The sequence below is a fragment of the Armigeres subalbatus genome, chromosome 2 (assembly GCF_024139115.2).
Source record: "Armigeres subalbatus isolate Guangzhou_Male chromosome 2, GZ_Asu_2, whole genome shotgun sequence".
In the NCBI taxonomy this organism is placed as follows: domain Eukaryota; kingdom Metazoa; phylum Arthropoda; class Insecta; order Diptera; family Culicidae; genus Armigeres; species Armigeres subalbatus.
In genome coordinates this window covers 181,878,371-181,905,740 of record NC_085140.1, presented here as the reverse complement: position 1 = coordinate 181,905,740, position 27,370 = coordinate 181,878,371, and the positions used below count along the sequence as shown (strand labels likewise).

At 36.8% G+C, this 27,370-nt stretch overlaps 1 protein-coding gene across 10 annotated transcripts in view; it reads left to right on the top strand.

Moving 5' to 3' along the window:
- The first annotated feature begins 11,775 nt into the window (after positions 1-11,775).
- LOC134211339 (CTD nuclear envelope phosphatase 1 homolog) overlaps positions 11,776-27,370 on the top strand; it is a 52,223-nt gene continuing 36,628 nt past the window's right edge. The window contains exons 1-2 of one of the 10 annotated variants that reach the window (XM_062688118.1): positions 11,776-11,961; positions 13,531-13,893. In XM_062688118.1, coding sequence (XP_062544102.1) covers positions 13,789-13,893 — 105 coding nt within the window. In that variant the 5' untranslated portion in view covers positions 11,776-11,961; positions 13,531-13,788. Of the gene's footprint in view, positions 12,149-13,386; positions 13,894-27,370 lie in introns of all 10 variants that reach the window. The other 9 variants (XM_062688116.1, XM_062688112.1, XM_062688113.1 and 6 more) reach the window with 9 other exon arrangements.

Sequence of the window (27,370 nt, the reverse complement as noted above, 5' to 3'; positions counted from 1 at the left end):
CTGGTAAACACTTATTAAAGCTAATAAGTGGTAAGTAGATAGAAAGAATACATACATGGTAAGTGCAAATAACTTATAAATTTATCATATTTTTATTCCATTGCGTAAATGTATATATCATATGTGTTTACTTTGTAAATGATAACCGTACTTTGTTTATATATATGCACATTTGTGAAAAACGTACATATATTTCTGTGAGTGTGTGTATATTATATCAAAACAATAACCTAAAAATTGATTTAGGAAATAGGTGGAAAATTATGCTGAAGTGTTGTTTAGGATGGTTACTGAGAAGTGCAAAATATAGTTGATGTAAAAATTGATGTAGCGGTGTTGGCGTGAAGTGAATTAAGTGAATCGACTCATCAAAACACACGACTGCAATATATGTTCAACAAAATCGTAAGCAGTGACTTATATACTTATTAATACTATGTTTGCACTACGGCCTGAATAACATGTTATTCAAATTATCGACAAAAGAAAGCTCATCAAGATAGCCGAATAACATGTTACAAGGCCCTAGTAAGAACATAGTATAAGTCGTGACGTGAATTTGGAAAGGTTGAACGGAATTATGAACGAAGATGGTGCCGACGATTTAGTAATTTGGTTTTGATCGTTTGGTGATTTTTCGGTGACTTGTTTCTGAGGCTGGTTTCCTGCTTAAGGGAGTTAAGATAGTGGAAAAGTTGTGAATGTGAAGAAAGGACGATACGGTGATAGTGACCGCAATAATTTTCGGTGATCATGATGACTATGTTAACATTAACGTAATGATAGTAGGTGAATATGATGCGTGATTTCATTGCTTATACTGAGTGAAATGATTCGTAGTGGCAGAAAAACTTATATACTTTTGTAAAGGTAAAGAAGAAGAAAAGAGTGATGTTGATATTAGTGATGGTAGTTTCACAATACTAAGTGCTTATAATGATGGGGGTGGGCTGTTATACAAATCCTTGTTTTCATCAACACGGCCCATAACAGTGACCACATGAGCAACATCGCTTAGGAACTTCTGTGTGATGAAAAACGGGAGGCTCATAGAAGCCAGTATGGGCGGGGTACAGTGTAGATTAATAGCAAGGGACAGCTGCCATTGTAACCACCAAAAAAAAAAAAAAAAAAAAAGATTACATAATAGAAAAAAATAATTGCTATGACGAAACAATTTCAAACTAATTTCTTATATAAAGCTTTGAAACATCTTCTCGGATTTGTAAATGTTAAATATATTTAAGGCAAGACTAATTAAAACGATGTGCATTAGTACACATGTCAAACAAATGTGCGAAGGTTGTATAATAAACATACCAAGCCGTCCATGTTTGTTACTACATTTATGTGAATAATGCGCTCATCCGGTCCACGTGGTACATCCGGAATGTAATCGGCCGATCACAAAAACATCAATAGAACCCTTTCTGTTAGCAGTTGCAGAATACCCAGGAATCTAATGGGTGGCTGATTGCGAGAAAATCTTCAATTCGTTGTAATATTCACGACAATCAGAATCAGCGACACACCTGGAATTCAAAAGTCCTACAAATGAAGCCATTGGGTCGATGGAACCTGGTGGCGGTGACAGGCAGCACTGGAACTTTCGGACTACCGTTATTTTCTATGTGGATCGTGTTTATCAGGTTCAGCGATACAACCGTTATGCAATCAAGTCACTAACGCAAGCAAAATTATTCCGAAAATAAGGGCACGCAATAAAGGTCTTAACAAAATCCTTGTTATCTCCACAACATGTATTAGCATCTTGCACATACGTCAAATGAAAATGTTCATGCTTCCGTCCTAAAATATACGAATGTTTCTATTAGACAATAACCATTTTTTACCGTTTCAAATGCAAATTGCTTTTTCTGCTTTCATCAAATAAACAACGTGAAATTGTTGCTGTGATACCATTAAGCGTCGGTATCAATTCAGCGTCGGAAGCAGTAAACGTCAAAATGATTTATAGCAGCCGCCATTATGGCGAGCGTGGAAAGCTGGATAGGGAACTTATCGGCTGTTTGACGTACCTCGCCAAGGGGTGTCTCACAGCCATCGATGGCAGCGAATTTCAATCGAAATAAAGTCGATTTTTATCAGAAGGTACTATTTGATCAATACTGCAACACACCTTCTACGACACTGAACTGTAATTTTTGTCTAAGCAACCATGAATTGTGCACGTTACCAATGACATCAAATGCGTTGTTTATTTTTCCATCAACAAATCAGTGGGCATGATTCCTGATTCATCCATTATTTTTTGCACTAATTATTAATTAACTGTTTCTTTATTTCAGCCTTTTGTTACAAAAGTATTCTTCAAGACGGCATCATCGCATTCGCTTGGTTGAATTGTTAAAACAAATACGGAAACTATAGTGTTGAATATAATATTGCATACATGTTTAGCTGCCGGCGGCTGTAAATATGATATTTTTTTTCATCGGATTCTCAATCATCAGTATGTATACAATTTCTGAATTCCGAATAAATATGTTCTTACATTGTTCCATTGTGGAAACTTATGGGCGTTATCTTCCATATTCTAAATCGCTGCACAAAGATATATTTTTTATTTTCGGATTACCAGGATCGTGGGTATTTCGACAGCAGTTCAGTTTGGTCTGAGAGTAATGTAGGATTCAGAGACAAAGTTGCTCAAGATGACTATACAGCACCCACTGGCGCTTAAACACTCACTTAAAGCCGAGCTTAAAGCATCAATTTGGGACTCTGGATGTCAGTTGATAATACAATTGACTCAAACATTTCTCATAGTTCACGGGGAGAGATGGCATTGAGACAATTTCAGCCCAAATAAAATGAACTCTCTATCATTCCATTGAGTAACGACCACTCCAATATGAAAAGATGTAGGCTTCCAGGAATTTTCTTGTAGAATCAGCTTTAAAAAAGATCCTAAAGAAAATCATGAATCAGTTCCATACAATTAATTGCAGGAAGCAAGCCAAGATATTTGGAAGCGTTGGTACCTCGGTTGGTACTGTCCATTTTACGGTTGAGAGCCAAAAACCACGTATTTCGTTACGAAAAACATGACCTTGCTTGGATAGCTCTATGCCTTCTCTCGGTTCCAGCTTCAAAAAGTCTAGCAAATGCAGGCGTTTCCTCATTCTATACGGTACTTCGGCAATCACTGTCACTGTTCGATTTGACAGGTGGTATATTTTGGTATATTCGTCGCGTTGCTAAAATCAGCTATAGGTCTAGGAATAAATTCGATTTACATCGAAATAAAGTCACTTCGGTTGCTTGGTTCATTTCCAGCAAATAAATTCAATTTATTCTATGTGAGACACCCCTTGTACCTCGCCCTTTCGTCACGATCGGCGACGGAAACGGAAAATTTGACAGTTAGCCCATATATTTTCTGTCAAATTTGCCGTTTCCGTCGCCGTTCCGTTGTATTGCGTAAAATCAGCAGTGATTCAAATCGTTCGGAGCTGTCAGTTTGAATATGAATCTGAAATATGAATTTTCCCACCCCATAAAAAATCCTCTCGACTTTTCCCCCGACTAAATCGGTTTTCGTCGGTCAGATCGACCTATCTTGTTCCCGACGAATTTATAAATTGTTTCACCGAGCATTATGGAATTTTTACACGCCAAACGAAATTGGTAGACGGGATGATACGAAATCTGCCGACTATAAACAACTTAAGGGTCTGTTCAAATGCTACGTAACGCAGTAGGGGGTGGGGGGTTGTCTAATTTTTATTACGATTTGTTACACAAAATATAGGGGGTGGGAGTCCTTTGAGATATTGTTACGCGTAACAAATCAATTGCATAGAGAAAAAATATTTAAAATGAAAAAAAAGTTATTATCTTCAAAATAGCATAAAATCTTCAATGAATAATAATTTATTGTATCGTGTTTTAAATTCTACCACAAAAAAGATTTTTTTTTAAATTTGTATTTTTTACGCGTTACGCATAGGGGTGGGGGTATGTACAGGGGTTAGACAAAAAGGTTAAGATAGGCAAAATTTTGTCGAAGTTCAAACAAGGGGTGTCTCACATAGATTGAATTGAATTTATTTGCTAAAAATTAACCAAGCAACCGAAGCGACTTTATTTCGATATAAATCGAAAATATTTAGAATCAAAAGTTGGTTTTAGCAACGCAGCGATTATATCACCTGTCAGTGATTGTCAAAATATGACTAGCACAGAGTTACAGGAATTTGTGAAGTGTCGTATTCCAACCGAAAACGGCTAAATGGAATCCGCTTTTGAATAGCGGTGCGACACTTCGTCTCTAAATTCGACAACAAACTGACGGTGCAGTCCTTGCCGTCGCTACTCAATCTCATGACCACACCACTGACACCACTACCATCACGTCCGGCGTCGGCATCGATGCGCTAGCATTGCAGTTCCCTGCCGCGCAACCTCTCGCAGCCTCTCATAAGCCAACGATTCATTTTCTCTCGCATAAACGAATTATTGGTTATTTTGAACAGTAAATTGGGGCTCATGGAACATAGCTTCATTAAATTGGAATGACTGCTTCGTAATATTTTATATGTTATCCGCAACCACAGAATCACATTATATGATTGAAACTAAAAATAGTGATTATAAACTAAAATCGTTCTCCATCAACTATGAATACTACATGAAGTTGTTATGAATACCGATAGAAAGAGCAGGAAAGTGCTACGTGCTATCCGGGCTAAACATTGTTTTGCAGAATACGTGAATTCTGTCTGGCCATAGCACAGGCGTCCTCACCTGTAACCCAGATTCCAAAAAAATGAAATCTCGCGTAACTTTTCAAAAGGACCTAAGTAACAATTTTGAAAAAATCGAGTTTTCCACTGCTATTGATGACATTTTCACTTATCTATATGTCATATAAACACCAATGCAAAATTCTTGAAATGCGCTGAAAAAAATAGAAATCTTTAAAATGACCAATGTGCAATCGCAATGATATTGAGTTCGGTTGTTACATTGGACGTTTGTTTATAAGAACATGTAAAATGTCCAATGTAACCACAAGATCAGAAAATTTGGAGAAAGCAGATAAGTATTTTTGATTTGTTCGTATAACACTTGCAGCAGATTGTTATCAAAGTATACACTATCACATGACATACCGCTTGAAATTTACCTGCTGTTATTTAGTCAATCCTTATATTACATCGAACCACTCCATTAGCCACCTACAAAACCCCAGAATAAAACATGAGCATCATTATACATCAATTTACACTCATTGCTTTTATATACTTATGTGTGCTTATGTCTCGGCTTATGCATACAGAGTCTCCAGCTAATGGAAAACTATTCATGCCTGTTCACTATTCAGACTGAGCTCGATTACCTAATGAATAGTACTATGATGTCAACGTTCAGAGAATGATGTATATAACATTTCATATCAAGATTGTTAAAGGTCGTAGTCTAAATAGGTTGTAAAGATGAAAACCAAACCAAGTTTTAAGTTCTGTTGTAAAATGCCTTAAATACCGACACCATAGATATATTCTTATACAGGATTGTAAAAAAACTGGCATTGCGGGCTGGATGTGTATCTAAACAAATACGTTAAGGAATAGATTATTGAAAAACGCATAAATACGTCTAATAAATAAAAGCACAATCCAAGGGTAACGACAAAAGTTTGTCGAAGTTGAAAATTCCGAATAGACGGAACATGCCTTAAAAAAGTCGACAAAACCCACACAAGATATGCCTTCTTTTGTAAGGGATATGCAGTCTTTTTCGGCTTGGAAAAACTTGTGGCATTCCCCTTGGCACAATCCGTATTTCATTTAAGCCAGCCCTATGAAAATTGGCTATTGATTTCATTATCTTAAATTATGAACTTACTTTGTTGTCCTAAGCATAGTTATCCCGCTTGCATAATCCTACAGCACTAAGCAATGCATGTCCAAAGGTCACCTGAATTGAATAGTTTTTTTTTTTTCAAATTATATTACTTTTTAAATAATAAATGGCATAAACTCACCTAGGAATCAATGAATATAAAAGATTTTTTATAAACTTATAGTAAGTCCGAAGAGTCCGAAGTACGAATTTGTTTTTGTTTTCATGTTTTGTTACTTCAGTCGTTTGACTTGGATGCCAAATAAAACGTCTTATATGACACTGAAAAAACAAATATTCTGAAATTGTACATTGGTCATTGTGTGAACATTGAGTTATATTCAAAGTAATGAAATAAAGTAAGAAGCGTATATACAATGGTAAATGGATTTTTTTAATATTTCACTATTACTGTGATAACTTCAACAATCATCTTCAAAAGAGTGTCTAGATGAAATTTTCATTTCAGATAATTTAAAAGGTTTTAAACGTCCAATGTACAATTTCGGAATACAAAAAGCTTCACTGTCACATAAAACGTTAGAACTATCAGGCATAGAGAGACGACCGAAGTGACAAAACAAATCAAAAATAATAAAATGTTACTTCGGTCCTTTAGTTTGTATGTAGGATTTTTAAAGTTTTGCTTTTTGGGTTTCGGTTCTGGTTTTCTGGTGAGTAAGAATGAAATTACATTGTAAAAAGAAAATACAAATTTCAGTATTTCAGGACGGCTACATACTACTTACTACAGATTAAAACATCAATATGTTTAATCGCAGTAAATGATTATCTGGATGTGCCAAAAGGTGTACCTTATATTTGATATTGCTACCGCTTTCTGCCAATGAACAGGAAGATCAAGGAATGGAAGATCCATGAATGTTTTAAGTGTTCCCAAGAGTAAGTAGAATCTTAGCAGCTAAGGGCCTATTTCTTCACCTCCGCTTAACTCTTAAGCAGTGCTTACCCATACGCTTAAACTTGGCTTAAGCACTAAGCGGAGGTGAAGAAATCGGCCCTAAGTATCTTGAAGAATCCAATAGCTTTTAGGTGTGCGGCAATATGTAAGTGTAATGCCTTTTGTAAATGTGAAATAGCTACGGAAATGCTTGATCGGTGCAAAAATGAGAGATCTGGTAATATAGTGAAACACGAAACCTTGATAAAGACTCATATGCGAATCTTCTTCTTCTGCTCTGGCTCTACATTCCAACTGGAACTTGGCCTGTTGAGTATTCTATTAGCTTTTCCTCAGTTGTTAATTGAAGGCTTTTTTATGCCCGCCATTGTATGAGTATCTATGTTGTGTGGCTAGTACAGTGGGTAAACTATGCTTAGGGACTGAGAATCAAACTCGTTATTTCCGGCAATCCTACGCCTATGCTCGCAAGGCTAATTGGAGACCCTATGCTAATCTGCAGAATTGACTTCTTTGGTATGAGATTTGATTGAAAATGTGTGGATATCATATACGTCGCTTTCAGATGCATTAGATTTGGAATTACCTGTGGTTTCTATGCTTAGTTTAATTTTGTTGTGGATCGTGAACCTTCTGTACTTATTTATGAAATCGATAAATGAATTTGCAGTTTGGTATTAATCTCAAAACAACATCCTCAACAGCATAATACATCTTATGAACATCAATTATTCACAAAAAATCAAGATGACCAATGTAACAACAACGAACATCAAACGTCTTAAGTAACAAGACCAATGTACAGCTCAAAAACTCAAAATGTCCTATGTGACATTTTCTTTGTTATTATCTTAAATACAATATAAATCATCATGTGGTTCATGGCTGTAGAGAAATATACTACTCTGTTTGTTCATAGAACTAATAGAAGCGAAAAATATCGGTTCAATTTGAAACAATATTAAAATATTGCATTTTGCCTTGAAACCAAGGGGTGTCTCACATAGATTAAATTGAATTCATCTGCAGAAATTAACGAAGTAACCAAAGCTACTTTATTTCGATTTCAATTGAGTTTGGTTATAAGATCAATTGCTGATTTTAGCAACGTAACGTATAAACCATCTGTCAAATCAAATGATGCCACTGATAGTAAACAATAAGTATTATGGAAAGAAAATGTGAACTATCAGAGAACGTCTATAAATTACAGCAAACAAAGAAAACATGCTCATTGCTAACCCTTAGTTAGAGTGATAGTACCAGATAGTTACACCATTGTAACATTAATAAGATATTAATAAGTTCTTTTTGGGGGCCGTGTTTTTACCTGGGTTTCATATTAATAAGCTTAGCGCGAAGAGATTAAGCAGGAAGCAAGATGCTCTTCCACTTCACGAAAGTAGATGTTGCACATATGTATATGATATAGATGTTATCCCCAATTTCAGCCGAATTCCAATAGACGAAACTTTTATAATTTCTTGGGCTTAGTGAATAAATCTAAATCTAAGCTATGAAGGCCAGCTGTTACATCCCACATCATACGCATTTCTTCAGTTGTAGAACTAAGGTTGTGGTAGCAAGTGCAGAAGCCCGGAAATGACTCGGGTACCTAATACGGGTTATGAACATCCAAGTATTTCTACATGGGATCAGAGCATATTATAATAAAGTCTTTTACAGGATGACGAATATAACATCTGTGCTGTAATTATTCAAATCCAAGCTCGAAGTCAACAGAATAATAAATTTGTAGGCAACGAGCAACAACAGCTTAGTTCTTGTTAATATTGCTGAACGCAATAAAATTTCCAAAGCTATTTTCCTTGTAAATCATCTCGGCAAGGGTTTGTTTATAATCTGAAATAAACAATGAATATATTATTACATAATGTAAAGAAAATATTAAATTAGAAATCATATCCATTTTCTTGTTGGTCAAAAAATAAACAACTTGATGTCATTGGTAACTTATAAAATCCACGCTTGCTTGGACTAAAAATACAGTTCAGTGTCGCAGAAGGTGTGTTGCAAAATTGATCAAGTTGTAGCTATGAATGCCATTCGCTTCAAATCGAATTTATTTCGATTCAAATTCGCTGTGATTGTTAACGGTGAGACACCCCTTGATTGAAACTTTTCGTTTCGTCACTGAAACCGTTGACACTTGTCTTCAGCGACTGCTTCCGCGATAGAGCATTTGCATATTTCATTCACTCATACATCTATATTGCTGTCAAAATGTGCATTTGACAACTAAATTTTCAGCCAAAAGCTCTATTTTTTGACACCGGTGCACTCACACAACTAATCGACATCAGTTGTCAAAAAATCAGGAGTACCAACTTGACCACTATCTCCTTGTCGCCGAGTCTGGCGCTGAGTGCTCGGCGCGGAAACCCAAAGGTGGGAATAAAATTTTGGGGCTTATGCGCAATATGTTTTGCCAACCTTCAACCTCGTTTTTCTCGAAATGAGGGAATTGTTACTTAGGACCTATTGAAAAGTTACGCGAGAAATGCTTTATGTACTGTGTATTATTTGTAGCAATTTCGTCCAATCCCTGATACGTTGCTGCATTTAGATTTTATCTGCTGCTGCCCCACACAATTATTTTCCTAATACACATCAGAATAGAAGAACCGGTGCATTATTACCACCGACGAACCGACGTGTCACTGGCGCTCTCTGATTGTCCCACACGGTCCCACGGTCATTCGCTTTTGCGGGCGATCGCTCCTGTCAAATGACCTCAGACACAACTCTGCTGAAATATTAATACACGTAGGTTGGTGGCTGAGCTACGAAAACTTCGCGAGCCATTATGGGGGTGGCGGTAGTGTTCGATGATTTTTCATCATGGCGTCGTGGGCAGCAAATTTGAATTATTTTCCATGGGGTGACACGTCGGTTCGTCGGTGTTATTACCTAGTGCATTCGGCTTCGGGGTAGGTGGATAAATTAAATCATTTCATGAAACATATCAGAAACCCCCGCTTTGATTCGTATTTTGAAGTCTGGACAGAAGACACCACACTATCTACTTATGACAATTTACACTACTCGCAGATCGAATTGAACCGGAGACGAACGATTGCCGATCCTTGATTGATCCGTTAACGAAAATTCGTTTTAGCAGTAGCAGTAGTTTAAAAAATGAAATCTAATATTCAAGTATTTCTACACATGAGCTACGTCAGAGATCAATCACGGATACTTTCGGAAACGAGGAAACCATGCGAATTACCATACAAAAATGCTGCCAAATATGAATGGACAATGAGGCCAAAGAATATGAAAGTTGTGTTTAATATCACATTTACGGCAGCCGCATTTGCGAAACCGTAGATTGAGTATAGTTTCAGTAGGATTTTCTCATTAATCATCAAAGCTAGAGATAGTATCGTCCGGAAGAATACTTCAACATCCAAAACCTAAAATTAGAATACAGTTTGTTATTGATTTAAATAAATAATAAAGGTTATCTGAAATAACCTTTATTATTTATTTAAATCAATAACAAACTGTATTCTAATTTTAGGTTTTGGATGTTGAAGTATTCTTCCGGACGATACTATCTCTAGCTTTGATGATTAATGAGAAATGCTCAAACTTAATTGTTGATAGAAAAATAAACAAGTCGATTGATGTCATTGGTAACATGTGAAATCCACGTTTGCTTGGATTACAATTACAGTTCAGTGTCGCAGAAGGTGTGTTGCAAGTTTGATTAAATCGTACCATTTCATTAAAATCATTACAAATCGACTTTATTTCAATTGAAATTCGCTGCCTTCGATAGCTGTGAGACACCCCTTGAGTTCAAATTAGCCTAACTTTGCGTAGAATGATCCGATTTCGATGAAACCGGGACCTTCGGACGCGAAAACTCTTCTAGTATACTGTCCCAATGCAAAACCTCAGATTGGCCCTTGGCCACCGGAGATGTTCCGGGTTTTCCGATGATATGTTAAAAATGCATTTTTTTTCTTCTGCTTGTCGTTTTATCTGACGTTTACTGCCATCACATTTTATACTCTCCCTGGAAACTAGAACTAATAAGCTGACCAATGCTGGCTGCAGATCGAAAATTCGTTTGTTACACGCAAAGATATGGTCATTTTCGTAAAATCGGTACGGGATTGGCCATACACCCTGAACAAATGTCACTTTCGCAGAACACCCGGAACCTGTTACAAATTGGCCAGAGAGTCTTACAGTCACCATAATGTATCTTTAATAAAGATCCTTTATTCATCGTCTTCGGAAAACATGAATTTTGACACCCATATATGCATAGTTCCAGACGGTGCCAAAACCGGCCCCTCCTGGAAGGCCCTTGGAACCTGCTATAAGGGTGGTAGTGGACACTATCATTCTGGAAATGTTTCTGTAATCATCGTTTCGCAAAGCCATGAACATAGATACCCATATTTGCAATATTCCGATCAATTATCATTTCATTATGTTCCCGGAACCGTTTTTACGGAAATGGCCATATCTCTGCGTAGTTTTGTTGGATTCTCGATCTACAGCCACCATTGGCCGGCATATTAGTACTAGTTTTTGGAGAAAGCATAAAACATGATGAAAGTAAACGTCACATAAAATGACAAGCAGTGGAAAAATGCATTTTAAACATACCTTCGGAAAACCCGGAACATCTACGGTGGCCAAGGACCAATCTTAGGTTTTGAAGGAGGGCAGTATAAGTAAAAAGCATCCGGTTTTGATGGTCCTGATTTGATCGAAATCGGATTATTGTACGCAAAGTTATGATGATTTGAATTTCGACATAATTTTACCTATCTCAACCTTTTTGTCTAACCCCTGTATATAATTTTGGTTTCAGAACATGATTAAAGGCCTATTATAACAAAGCTTTTAAAATCTCTCCGTGTAGTTCACTTTATACCACGTGGGCATCATTCTAGTACTGCAGCAACGCAATGCATGTCAAATTTGGCAGCTGACAGATCAGTGTAAAAGTTTTGCGTGCAGTTTTTCATTTTCTGTCGCCGCTTGCTAGCCAGGAGGTTTCTTTTCGTAGTTCCGCGCAGGAGGCAATATTTTCGGTGGCGAGACAAAATTTTGTTAAACAAGACGGACCGTAACCGTAATGACTTAAGTGGACGTGTGTAAAATGTGAAAAATAATCTTAACAGGTAATTGTGCCGTGCGGGAAATTTCCTGGAACTCCCTGTCTGAAGTGTGTGACATTGAGAAGAAGAAGAAAAGCTGAGAGTCAACGCACAAAGCGAAGACATTTTTGTGCAATCTTTCTCGGTTGAGGAAACGTTTTCGATTTTTGCAAAAATCCCTGCTTGTAATCGTGTGCGTGTATGTAAAAAGGTAATGAGAGAGTTTGCGTTTTTGGTTTTTGGGGCCATCGCAAACAAGAAGATTTGAGTGAGGAAGATTGCGCACGGTGGGAAAAAGGTGGACATCTGAAGGCCATAATTTATTGCAATTTTTAAATTAATGTTGCATTCATCCACCGCTATAAGATCTACTTGGGTAGCTTGCAGAAGGCTCTGTTGAAAAACAGGTCAATAATTATTTCCAGTTGGAAAATTCAGCTCTTGAAAAAAGTTTGAGCATATTCGCATACCTACAAATGAATTTATCTCAATTTTGTTTGGTTTTTATTGTGACAAGTTATCATATAAAAAATAAACAGAATAATAGTTGACGATAAATGAGAGAGATAAATCACGCATAATTGTTACAAGCCACGAAAACATCATTGCATCCGGGATACAAGCGCAAAGAAGAAAAAAGTTCAAGTTATCGTTCTTAATGTGTCTTTAGATTCATTTCTTGCTCACGCATTTCAATGCCCAAAATATGACTTAATGCGAAATTTGAGCTCAATCTCTAATCTGTCTCTAATCAATCAGTTTTAAAATTTCTACCCATGTGCATATAACAAAATATCGAAAACCTTTTTTATACCAAGTGAATTGAAATACAATTACAGTTTTAGATTTTTCTCAGAAGATACAAAAAATATCAATTTTCAAAAAACTCACGTTGCGCATACGTTTACTTAACCAAAAATATCCCTTAAATTGATTAAAATGCAATTTCGTGAGTTATAGAATAAAGAGGGCCGGGCTTCATATTTTGCAAACTCGACTCGAATCCTATTCATAAGTTATTACAATTTAAAACCGGACCCGAACCGACAATTTTTTACATTCGTCAATCCGAATTATTTCAATTATTGAATCCGACCTTGTATGGTTTGATACATCAATTTCGTCATAACTTAGTGATCAATCTCAGGTAATCAATTAGGCTTTACCCCCTTTTCAAATGCAATTTGTTGCGAGACAATCGGATAAGGATTACTATGAGAACAAATTGTCTAATAATTTTACTTATTTTTTGTGCACATACATACATACGGACAGACAGACATTGTTCTCGAGCGTTCTGCAAAAAGTTTTTTTAGTTCAATGATAGCCTTTTGGTACAACTTTGTTGTACGAGAAAGGCAAAAAGTATGTTTTTCCTTAACATGTTTGTTCAATCTTGCTAAGACTTTAAATGTTGACTGATTTCGCCCATCTTTTTCCACTGTGCAGAAACAATTGATATAAGAAGAAAAAGTGATTTCCTTTCGTTCGAGCGCGAGCATTTTCACCTCATCATCGTTTTCGTCGTCTTCACCAAAATATATTTTCATTCATCAAAGACTATGTTCATTCTGGTAATTTATGGGTGTGAAGTTGGCCTCTCTACGGATAAGTGACTTTAAGTGCGAGGTGAAGGTAATTAGTGAAGAACTCTTGCTTTAGTGATTACTTTGAAAGTGTAGTGCCGCGTAGGATATTTCTTACGGTGTGAAAGAGTCGCACCTCATCTGGCCTAGCTAGGTTGAGAAATCAATCCAACGACTCCGGTGCACTCGTCGAAGAACCGGAAACAGCCGCCGTAGCCGTGGTGGCGGAAGAGGATAACCCTGGGAGTCCTGGTGCTGGTGGACGATGCCAATGTTGTCTCAATTTCAAATGAACTTTCGAGCGTTCCTAGTGCTGGCATCGAAAATATGGACCTGCATCTGCTACATGTTCAACCGGCAGGTTAGAGCGGTAAGTGTCATTGTGAACGATAGATACCTACTTCATCTTCATCCCCACTCCCGACCGTCTTAGCGATTATAGCGAACATGAAGTTCATTGCAAGCTTTTACACGAACCGGCAGCAAAATCAGCAGTTTGCATGACATAGATTGCATTTGGTAACAGGTATAGTGTGCATTGTTGGCTGACAATAAGGTGTTTGGACAACAAGCCATATTTCTTAATATAAAGTGACTTAATTTCAAAGGTCATACATCTAATGTTATTGGAAATTATGGGTACCCTTCAACAACACATGGGCCGAGACCTATGGCTTAAAATTCTGTAGAAGGAAAAGTGTGACCAGACCAAGCATTTTTCGTCGGAAAATGTCAACGGCACCGTCTGGCATCGAACCCAGGACCACAGTCGATGAACAGATGCTAGGTGGGAAAATTGTATTTTTGACATTAAATTTTGTTCAGTGTCTAGCGTATGGGTAAAAGCTGGTACATAATAGAGCATTCGATTGTTGAACCGATTGTACCGCCCACAGTGCCTAGTAGGAGGCGCTCAACAGAGTACTTTCCCTGCAATTGCAAGAACTTGCCGATCTTTTTGGTGATCTCCCAAATCTTGGAAATCGATGGAACATGTTACATCAAACGTTTGTACTTCTTGCCTCAGCAAAAGTAGTACGAGAAAGGCAAAAAAGTTTTTTTTCTTTTTTTTTTTTATTGATCTTTATTATAGAGGTTTGCAGCCCTGGGCTGGCTCACCTCTTAAAAGCAAAAAAGTTCATGATTGCATTGGGTCTAGCAACATTTCCGATTCCAGCAAACCAGAAACTTATACTATTGGGGATGAAAGGCAAAACCGTTGAATATTCGATCGGCATTTATAGTTTGAATTTAATTTTGCTCACTGGGGCCCATTATAATCACATAATTACAACCTAACAGCTTTGCTAAACTGTAACATCTGCATCAAGGGATTCCAATAACCAAATATTTTGATTTTTAACCCTTTGGCTTTCGAAGGAAATTGTGGCCACCCAGGATTGTTTTTTTTCTCAATAGTGCCTTCAAGCTACTCACAAAATGATCAGAGAAGGTACGATGGTAATTACAACCAATTAATCATTCCAGTACCTAGTTTTTTTTTATCCAGAGTTAAATTTCATTGACCCTACTTGGTCCAAATTACCGAAAGACCCCCTACAGCAGAGCTTCCTAAACCTTTGGGTATGCGGCCTAGCAAAATTCTATATGTCTCGCGACCCATCTATGAAAAAATGCATTTCACCAAGTAGTATTAAGCATTAATTGAATCAGAATGTCATCTGTTTCGGCTTCTTCCACATAAAAAAAATATTCACGTTACCTTACATGTAAAATGCAAAAAATGACGAACATGGTATTGTTTGACAAAATGTTATTTGGATATTTAAACTAAAATGCGGTTCGAACCTGAAATAATGTTCCTGAAAAAAATGATCAAAAGGTTCGGCATTCGAACTGCAATTAATATTTGTTCTACGCGACCCACCAACAATTCGTTCGCGACCCCCCTGGGGGTCGGGACCCACAGTTTGGGAAACCATGCCCTACAGAGTTGATTTTTCTTTATCCAAAAAGGTTCGACAGCGATTCCGACCGTTCGGCCGTCATACTTCAGAGTATGATTTGAGATCTGATAGGGCGGAAGTCCATGAATAACAGTTTTTTGACCTCATTATTCCAGATATTAGGTAAAATTTTGATGGATTTCCTTGTTTTATTAATATTCGATCATAGGTTATAGAAATCATAATATTGAACCTTTCTTCTTTAAATGAGTATGAGCGGATAAGATTCATGAAAAAAAAACCTTGTTCCAGTAATTTTAATGATCCTAGAGCTCTAAGCTTGTTCTAAATCCTTTCTAAATTAACGATTACAGATTTCATACGAAAATCTAGAAATACTCACGACTCTGTGAGGTTCCTTATATATTTTGCAATAGTCAAAACCTCAACCTTGGGGTCTGCATTTTAGATACTACCGAATATTGACTGTTATTTGAAGCATCATAAATACACTAAACCTTTTATGGGGAGGAGGGCGAGTTTCGAATAGCGTGACTCATACAAAAAATTTAGAGGTGTAATACAAAAAGTGTGACGAAGGGTTTTTTTTGTAACGTACTTTATGGATCTTCACATAAATGCAAACTGTTGCACATTTTGATTCCCTTAGTAAGAAAAGGGCGCCTTATCAAGAGTTCGCCAAGGGCGCTGGGAATTCACTCTACAGTTCTGATTATATGACATCTCTAATAAAAGCACTTCAAAGTTTCACAGGCTTGAAGAAATAAAATAAGGTATCCCGGAGCAAGTGTTCAGTGGGTACTATGGCTGCCGATTAAAGATGTGCGTTGTTCCGATATTCGGCGTTTTCGGCTTTACGCCGAAAGCAGGCCTGGTAGCGGGTCACTTTTTAGTGACTTGGTCACTTTTTTCGAGTCAGTCACTAAAAAGTCTCTTTTTTCGACCTCAAGTCACTAAAGTAACTTTTTCTCGGAAAAAAATAACTATTTTCAACTATTTTGAAACCATTGACCTCGCCATTGACTTGGTTTCGTTAATAGAATCTTGGCGGAATAAAAATAATGTAAAAAAATGAAGTTTTAATTGTCGGAAAATACCACCTAGTTCTTTTTGGCTCAAAAGCTTTTCGCAACTTGTGACTCCAAATTCAATACGAATATCGGTTTTCTTATAAGATGTACAACAGCGATTAATTGGAGGGGTTTTGAGTTACAGAGTATGATTGAGAATCTAAATATATTCACAAGGCTAATAGCAGACCCTGCTTTTTTTAAAACCTCTTTAAAAAAAACTGTTAAACTCTACACCTTATCAATTGAACTGTTGAGTACTCAGATTCATCTTTTCAATATCCTACACAATTGTAGATACTTTTCCTGACAATTTAGACATCCGAAACTGCATAAACTTTGATTATTCCATCAAGAAAATTCCATAATTTATAAAGATTTTTATTATTTTGAGTTTGACTGACTTACCGGTTTGTTGCTCGAACTTTTATTATTGTCGAGACTTTCGGCTAGGGCTGGGACGAGGTAGTGTTTATCGATAATATCGATATCGGATTCAAAACACAAAAAAAAAAATCAACGATTGGTGTTGCATAAGTTACTTTGCGTTTTTAAAAGTCGTACTACCGACATTGTGCAGAAAAATGATCCTATTCACCATTTCAGGATTAAGGCTGGTACCGTCAAATCACCCCGTGCAACACTTTTCAAGTTTCTCTCTCAATAATTCTGAATTAAAAGGATTAGGGGGAAAGACGGCTTTGGCAGGTTTTGTTCTATTATTGGCAGGGGGGTTTTTGTCGACCAAATTTTATGAAATTTTGCCACAATATTCTTTGATATGCAAAGAATGTTTAGGCCAAATTTGAGCCTAGTCAGTCATAAAAAACCCCCTGCCAATAATAGAACAAAACCTGCCAAAGCCGTCATTCCCCCTAATTCATTCTACTAGTACATGATACTTTTATTGTGTCCTAATATTAGTGATTAGACATATAATCAGACATATAACAATAATAAAAATATGAAAATAATATCAAAATTATGGCCCATAATTAATAATAATATATAATAATAATAATCTTATATATAAAAATGAAATGGTCTGTGTTCGTATCCGCATAACTCGAAAACGGCTGGATGGATTTTTTTCATTTCTTCAGCAGAAACATTCGTTATAGTTTCCGACGGGTTTATATGATATTTCCTAATGCAAAAATTACGAGTAAAGTTGAGCAAATCGTGAAAAACTAAAATTGTGATTCCTATGCGAACTTTGCATGGGCAGTTCGGAACGCACATTCTCGCCTACTATGCAGGACAACGTCTGCCGGGTCGACTAGTAATAATATATATAATAATAATAATAATAATAATTAATAATAATAATAATTTATGGGTTTTGTAAGCCACCCCTGCGGGGTGACTTGCAACACTTCGTCGAATTCAATCATAACATGATTTAGAACAACTTAGTCATAGTGATTTTTCATCCTGGGTCATTCTTCACCACTGTCAATGTAGGGGCCTTACTTGAGGGGTCCCCCCTCCCCTCATTACGATTTTTTTACGATTTCAACGGATCGATTGATATTTTTAAGTCATCTGTTTGAAAGGTTGAAAGTGCTTTATGTCGGTTTAAGGATGGTGTGCATCATCACCATTCCCTGGATAGTTGTATTTAAAACGTTTTTACATTCTTTCCCAAGCATCCAAATTACCACGATTATGTTAAGATCATTATTTTGAAAAGGCATTTCCGCAGCAAGCAGTAAAACATTCACAAGTGTTGGATCTTCTTGGGGATTCAACACTGTTTGACCACCTTAAGTCTTAGTTTTACTATTTTCTGTATAAGGATAATAAAAATTGTTGTTAGGGACAAATCGTATCGCCAAGCGGCTTCCCGGATGAACAATTTGTTTTTTAACTTCTACCGCTGCTTCATCAAAGTTTTCTTTGAAAAATTAGCATACATGTGACTTCCTGCAGGTTTCTTTTAGTTTCGCGGCGTGGTAAAAGAATTCTGAAACATAAAATCAATGCTAGTCTGAAAACCCAGATTAATCCACCTAGCGGTGATGGCGCCTTTCTCGCGCAAAAGGTAATAAATGTAGCCTTTACGCTTACACCTCGATGATGTACAAGAAAGGCAAAACAGTTACACCGTCTAATGTTATGATAGAAAATTTACACTAGTAGACGACAGATGGCGCTGCCAAAAGTTGCTCGAATTTCCTATGTTCGAATTTTGACTTTCGGACAATTTCATAGTACTATGAAACTGAACGAAGAGCATACTTACGCCTAAATGCGTGCAACACGAGCATCTTTATAGTACGATGAAACTCTTAATGGGAAGCCACGGATAAAATATTCATAGATGCAAGGCATTTTCATAACACATTATTGTTCTATGTGACTATGTCTCATCACTATTTTAATATTATCTATTTTTTGCAATTTGCAATTATTATGAAATTCAATAGTGATCAACAGCGTTTTAGTCTCTGTCGGGTGCAACTTGTTGCAAGAAAATCAGTTAAGAGTTTCTATGTGAAAATTTGGCTAATGTTTTTATGGCATTTTGTGCACACACGCACACACATATACGCACGCACTCGCACACACGGACAGACAGACATTTGTTCAGCTCATCGAGCTGAGTCGAATGGTATATAACACTATGGGTCTCCGGGACTTCTATCAAAAGTTCGATTTTGGAGTGAAATGATAGCCTTTCGGTACAACTTAGTTGTACGAGAAAGGCAAAAAAAGTTTAAAAACTGAATCAGCAGTTTTCGAAAAATAAACCTATCGTGTAACAGCTGTCGCAAGTAACCCCACAGGGGAACAAATTTCAAAAAAGTTGATATTTCAACGGAATTACATACCTAATTAGATATTGTAACTGGAGAAGGGATCGATTTTGGTGAAATTATTTTCAGTTTGCTACACGAACTTACGATTTACGACGTTCGACTTTCAATTAACGAAACAGTTTTACAAAATAATACAAAAAAACAACAGTGAGCTATATTTTCACCTATATACCAACTAGGCACAACAAATATAATGTAATCTAGGGATGCGTGACGACATAGGTAAATGTTTGGGTATATTTTTATTGTAAAAAACAAAAACTTGTGGAAAAAAAACAAAAGCTTGTGAAAAAAGTGTTGCAAGTCACCCCGCTGTTGCAAGTCACCCCGTTTGATGGTACGTGTTTCGTTCAGGATGCGCCCTGTCTTTGAAAACAAACGATCGGATGGAACAGACGTCGCGATTCGTGGCAAAAGTGTCAGAGCGGCTTGGTATAAGAATGGAAATAAGTTTTTTTTTTCTCATCCCAATATCGAAAAATATTGCAATCCATGGATTCAACGGGGCATTTCATGTACATGTCGATTTCTTTCTGCACTGTATCAGATTTCCGTATGGTTATCCTTCGGGTGTTATGATGCTGAACCATGGTAACCCCATACACTTGTATTGGCAACCTTCTTCGGTGGCTGATCCTCTCCGAAAAATTCTTCGTCATCATCAGAACAAGATCCGTCAGCTGGAAAAAAACGTAAAATTTGTAATGAAAAATATAAATACTAAATACTACTTGAGCGAAACTTACCTGGTGGTAGAACCAAGTCGATTATTTTTTTCTGAGCAGCGTTACGTTCATCGGTGGTCTTGAAATGTACATCTTCGAATTGAGGGTCCAAAAACATACTTGGTCCGTAGATTGGTGAGACTCGGTAACTACCAAATCGAGACTGGATTTCGCGCAACAAGGATCCTTGCAGATTTTTCCTAATCGACGATAGTGGTTTGAGGGAGGTGATGCAATTGGTAAGACAATTTATAATGGGGAATACTCGACTAACTGTTGCATAACTTTCTCCGCTTAAATCCTCTGTCACCTCATTAAGTGGTTGTAGCAGCCTCACAACCTCCTCTAAATTCCTTTTACTATCCTGCTTAACCATTTCAGATGCGCGATCCTGATCTAACATTATGATTTGTACATAATCGTAAAGCTTGAGAAACCGTTGAAACATGATTAACTCCGAGTTATATCTTGTTGGTACGAAAGATGTTATTTTCAGAGGTTGTTTTCTTATGCCATCCTCGATCTGCAACTTATGCAACTGATCAGTGGCGATTGTAGATCTACGGAAAAAGGCAACAATCCTTTTTACTTTGTCGATCAGTTCCGGTAGTCCTTTTGTAGTTTCAATGGTTTTTTTGGCAACGTGTTTATCTTCAGAGAAAGTATCAGCGACGGATTTAATCATGTTTGCCGCGTGGTCAGTTGCAATCAAATTTATTTGGTTTTTTGAAATCGCCCACTGTCTGAGGATCTCTTCGTAGCATGTTGAGATATACGCGCTACTGTATTGCTCATAGAGGATGTAAACACCCAAATCAATTTCTTGGATGTTCGAAGAAATCTGTGGGCTTAAATAGTTTCATGTCACTCCTACTAAACTTCTTGTCGTGTGACAGTCCGTTCAAATGTCGACAGTAATTGTCAAATCTTTATTCTCAATTTTATGTTTGACACATTCGACAACTTTTGAATATTTGTCATCGACAATTTTGGTAATAAGCTTGCGATTTGTAATTTTATACTTCGGAGCCAGAATCTTAAGAAAATTGACGAAACCTTCATCTTCGACGAACGAATAAGATTGGTAATCCTTAACGATCATGAAAGCAATCGCATCATTTATCTCGCGGCTCTTTGGCCCATCATCTGGGGGAAATGAATGTTAGTTGTTAGTTATAAGTAGTAGCTTTTTTTAAATGTTTTGATTTTGACTACCAATACGATTTGTACGAAGTGGATTATATTATTACTTTTAAAGTCTCGTCTTATTCGAACTTGATATTTTTTACTAATATCAAGTCCAGACTATGAGCTATTTCATTTGATATATAGATATATAGAAATAAAAATCATTTTGCCAATTATTACTAGATGTTTGAATATTAATCTCAAGTAGCTCTATATTATATATAGTTCATAGTCTGGCAAGCACAACTACCGTATACAACCCAATCGAAAAAAATAAGCAAAAGATTATTTACGGAATTTTTACTATTATTATTATCGTACCTGACCACAATTGCGCGTCCTTGAACATTTGTTCAATTTTCGATGCTGGTTTTTCTTCAGCCGCATAACTGGTCCTGGTACTGGGAGAAGATACTGGATTCTGTTCCTGAGATGTCGAAGCACTTCCTGACACTGTATTCTTTTGCGGGTGTTTTTGCAAGTGGACTTTTAAATTTGTGGTATTACCACGCCGTGGTACGTCCACGCTAAAGACACTATAAACAAAGACGGGAAATGTTCCAATTGGAATTCCAATATTACTGTCAGTGTCATTCTAATCGAGCAAGAGACCTGTCATTCCAAAATATCGCGCACAACATTTGGCAAGGGTTCAATTGAACCAGCACGAATAAATATGTTTGTATTATTATTTGAATATTTTTTCATGGACTCAAGGAAAAAAGTGTTCGTATGTGGTTGAAAATCAATTCAACATGTTTATAGAAATTGTGGCTTTTTATTGGGTGGTTGAACACGAAACAAATCAAATATTTTTTAATTATGAAATTCGTATAGACCAATGTGGAAAGTATATTCAGCATTAGCAGTGTTGCGCACGCAGAGTTACCTGGTGATTTATTGTAGATCCTGTTGAAAACCGAACTGAGCTCTCGCGACAATCGCATTTTCTCCCAATTCTGGATGTCGCAACTGCATCGCGAGTAGTGCGCATCTATGCCATAGCCGTGCGCCATCCTGCGCACCAAACGCGATGCAGTTGCGACACTTAGAAATGGGAGAAAATGCGATTGTCGCGAGAGCTCGGTTCGGTTTTCAACTGGATCTATAATATTTGTTCAGGGATCAGACTTCCCGTCTTTGTATATAGTGTCTTTAGTCCACGCCACATATTTTGCACTTCGCGGAAAGGCTGGAGGTTTTAACGAAATAATTCCAAACTTCTGACATTTTTACAATGCGAACAAGCACAAACTTTAAAAAAATAAAATGATCGCCGCGAATTTTATGCTGTCGCCGGGAAAATAAACTGCAATAACCTACAAATCTGCTCGTCTTTCTCACTCGTACTCCAGTGGTGAATGAACAGTGGTAGCTGCCACATAGACGCGATGCGACACGGAAAGGAATAATAATTAAAGTCAATGAGTTGTCAAATCTAAATGGCGCATCGTGCGGTAGCCTTAAGGCCGTGCCACAATGGTGAGCGCAGCGTCGCGTTTTGAGATAAAATACATGGGTTAACTGGGTCCTTAGTCATATCGGCGATATTATCGTCGATATCGGATTTTAAAATATTTTCGGATTTTCCACGAGAACTACTTTAAGTTTCGAGAATTTTTTGCAATTATCAACAGAAGCTCTCTTTGGAATTCCTAAAGAAAATTGTTTGGAATTTCAGCAGCAAAAATGATCGGAATATCCATGTAAAGTTCCTGTCGAGTATTTTTCGAAATTTTCACAGAAAATTTTTCATAATTGGGTACAAAAAATAGATATAGAATAGATATTCGATTTACTATCAGGGAACGATGAAGCTAATCATCCTAATCGCGTCAGATTTGTTTAATTTAAAAAAATTTCTCGACATTTTTGGTCTTGTTTGACTTACAAGAATAAGTGGTACAATATTGTTCCAAACGCACAAGCAAAATCCCGCAGGGAACTTCACTTTTGATAGTTAAAATATGGATTTGATGTTTTGGAAAATATTTTCAGCAACAGGGGTTGCTCTACTTAAAACATGTCTTAACATATTTCAAATACAAAAATATCATTTCTGCGGACTTAGACTATTAACAGAATTTAAATAAGCTCGGTTCATGTATTCTTGACCGACACACTATCGTTTGCAACCAAAAACGAGGTAGGGCTTTAGGACTCAATTTATTGTAGCAGAGTACGGTTGATAGAATAGATGTTTTAACGTTGGCTTGCTCAGTCTAGAATAATTGAGACGGCTAGCTTGGCATGGCCAACGTTAATACAGAAAATTCTTCAGAATATCCGCGGGAGAGGAGGAGTTTTCAAAGGAAATTCTCTGGAAATTTCACGAGAAATTATCCTAAGTTTCAACGGAAAATTGTTCGAAATGTAGATTTCAATAAAATAAAATATTTTGATTTCTACGAGAAATTCTTTTTACAGTAGACGTTTGATAACTGCAATGCTTTTTAATTGCAATTTGATAGTAGCAACAGTTTTCCCTGTCCATGGATAAGGGGCTTGACGTTGATATTTCAAGTGTCTTAAAAAGATTTTTATTTTATTTTTATTTTTGTTGTTTAATAGAGTGCTTTTTTCAAACAAAGGTTAAGTTCAACACTAAATTAAAAAAATAAGATATTTTTCCATTTTTTATATCTCCTTCACAAGAATATCGTTATTTTAATGGTAATGGTTTGAAAATAAGCTCCGTAGAGAAACTTTTATCACATCTTACTTAAATAAGGTCAACAGTTATACCAAACACTTGAGGTACCATGCCTCCAAGTTAACTAATGGTTAGTGTCGCACGATCTAACAACAACTGCCTATTGGTAAATTTGGAGGTGCCGGCAGGGCTCAGTAGGGGTCTAACTAACATAACTCTAATACTAACAAGACCCTGAAACAAACGCTTATCCAAATAGCATACATCTAATTATACTTGTAGTAGTAGCTAACAATAATTCATTTTGTACCCGTATACTGCCGTCATACGTATATTTGTCCCATGTATGCTGGGATTCCCTATATACATGGGACAGTTATGCGTATAACGGCAGTACAGCTGAAGTAGAATTTTAGTAGTGAAAAGTAGAATTTGTAGATTTACTAATTTGGCATTGGAGATAGTGAATGTATCTATTATATCTTCTCGATAATCTTTTTATTTTAGTCTCTCTAGCTGCATGGATCAACGCAAAAAACTGTTTCTCTCTTCCTTCTATTAGATTAGTTAGAAAAATTAGCGGATATATAGGGGACATGACTTAGTGTTTCTCGTATTAAGACAAATTCGCTGACCTTTACCTTATAATAAAATAAATGACCGATAGTAAAATAAATGACTGAAATTTAATGATATCAAATAAATAATAAAAAACGAAAACAAATACATGACCATCGGTGGACAGAAAGACAAGAGACAGAGTTCTGTTTAGAATAGTTAATTGAGACCATTGCACTCACAAGATAGAGAATAACTAGTACCACTATTATTGCTACAAGACTAATAACTTGGCCACTTACGGAAATGAGGATAGACCATATCATCCACTATTATATTGAATATTGTATACCCTGAATCTGAATAACTGAATTTTAGACCTCATTATTTTAATAAATAATAAAGGTTTGAATATTAGAAAAAGGAATAGAACTTGACCAAAAAAAGCAATTACGGAACAACTGGACAGAAATTTTGTACAATGATCACTATTAAACTACTGAAACTTTAACATATGACATTACTGTGACTGATAGGATACAATTAACTCGACGACGTATTGACAAACATCCGATACTCAACCGTGTTAAAATAAGGGAAGCTCTTCAATGTGTCCATTTATTACAATAGTACTTAAATTAATCTATTTTGAAACTACCCTACCAGAATGATATCATTACATCTTTATTCGAAATTGTTACTTGGAAATGGCAACAGTACCACCCGTTGTCAACATAGACTACTATTAGGTATTGAATGTCGGCTCCAAGGAACTAATAATTGAATTTACATGTTAACTACTTATTCAGAAAACATCTATGTACATGTTGAGCTTCCATTATTTGTTCGGTTTATAATTGACAGACTGTAGATAGAAAGAATAATGTATCGGTATGATCACAATACAAACCCAGGCCGCAGTGACCTAGTGAGCAACATAGCTTGAGTCGTCTGCTAGTATTGTGTATCACATGGAGAGCCCAGTCGAGATACCAGTCTATTAAGACTACAACTGGTCAACTCTCGAAAAAAAAAAAAAAAAAAAATTTGATAGTAGCAACAGTTTTGCAGTTATCGGACAGCTAAACTTCAAAACGATCAGTACATTCAAAGTTAATTGCCTATATGCCGGGTATTAAGCCACCCGGAGTGGAAATTAATTACTATGTCTGAAACTTGATTATGCATATGTACAACACGTGATAGATTTAGTTCGAAAAAGGTATTGGAAGGTAACCGCCCCTTCGGTGGGGTTTGATCCCACGACCCCAGTTCGCATGACAGGTGCTTTCCCTACTAAGCTACGAAGGACCTCCGTCGTCCACCGCAGCTTAGCGGGTACTGATGAAAGCAAAATTCCCAGCACCAGGTACCGAGCCGGACAATACTAAATACTCATCCTACTTGGTTGACATGTGTACAAAAATACATTTGAGAGAGTTAGTTCTGAAAATGTATTGCGAGAGATCGGCTGGTACCTGGTGCTGGGAATTTTGCTTTCATCAGTACCCGCTAAGCTGCGACGACGACGGAGGTCCTTCGTAGCTTAGTAGGGAAAGCACCTGTCATGCGAACGGGGGTCGTGGGATCAAACCCCACCGAAGGGGCGGTTACCCTCCAATACCTTTTCCGAACTAAATCTATCACATGTTGTACATATGCATAATCAAGGTTCAAAACGATGTCAAGAACGATGATAGCTGCATAGGCCTTTTCATGTGACACTGCCGAGATTGCACTTGTTTACAACCGCTGAATAGGCCCGCAACCCCGAAGCTGTCACCTTCATAGAAGAACTGTCAATTGACGATTGGCGCTTCGACGTTGCATGAAGAAGAAGAAGCAGAAAGATGGTAATCGAAAAAATCTCCTCGGAAAACCATACGGAGAAGTTTTTAAAACTCTTCTCAAAAATTTTAAAAGCAATTTAATTAAAAACGGTAAGCAGTACGGGGTTGGACTTTTCTTATACATACTGTGTTTTAAGTGTAATATTAGAAAATTAAATTTCGAATAGAAATATTGTGTTTATTATACAGTAGAAGAAAAGTCCAATCCCGTACTGCTTACCGTTTTTTTTATTATATTGCTTTTAGAATTTTTGAGAAGAGTTTTAAAAACTTCTCCGTATGGTTTACCGTGGAGATTTTTTCGATTATCATCTTTCTGCTTCTTCTTCTTCATGCAACATCAAAGCGCCAATAAAATCAGCTGTTTTTAAACGTCTCGTGAAAAGGCCTATTGTGCTGCACTTCTATTGCATCGGACGTCAACTGACAACCGATTGACGTATAGAATGCGTCGCAGTTATCGAATGACATTCGCTTACTGAAATATAAACATGTTGCAGTTATCTAACAACTAGTATACTGTCCATAAGAAATTCTAAGGCAATTTCATTGGTCGTTTGACCAAATAGGCCATCAGCCCGAAATGGTCGTTTGGCCCAACGGGTCATACGGCCAAATGTCTATTACTGAACGGATAATTTGGTCAAAAATGTCCACCGGTTTGGTCAAATGACGTGTAAGGCGAAATGATATTTTTGTCAAACAACCATTAAACGAAATTTCGAAACCTCTTTTCTGTTTGAGTCGATATCGGCCTTTAAGCCAAAAATTATCTAACCTGTTATCAGGTCGAAAATGGTTTGTCTGAATATGTAGTTTGACCTAAAGCGACATATAGCCGAAAAGGACATTCGGTCGAACTGGTAATTTGGCCGAAAAAATCGTTAGATTTGCCGTGAAAATGCCGTTTGGTTGGAATACATTTTCAGTCAAACCACTTTCGACCTGACAACAACAATTTGACAAAAAGGCCATTTCGTCAAACGAGTGGCCATTTTGACCATATTATACTTTAGTAACTGACATTTGGCCGTATGCCATATGGCAATGTGG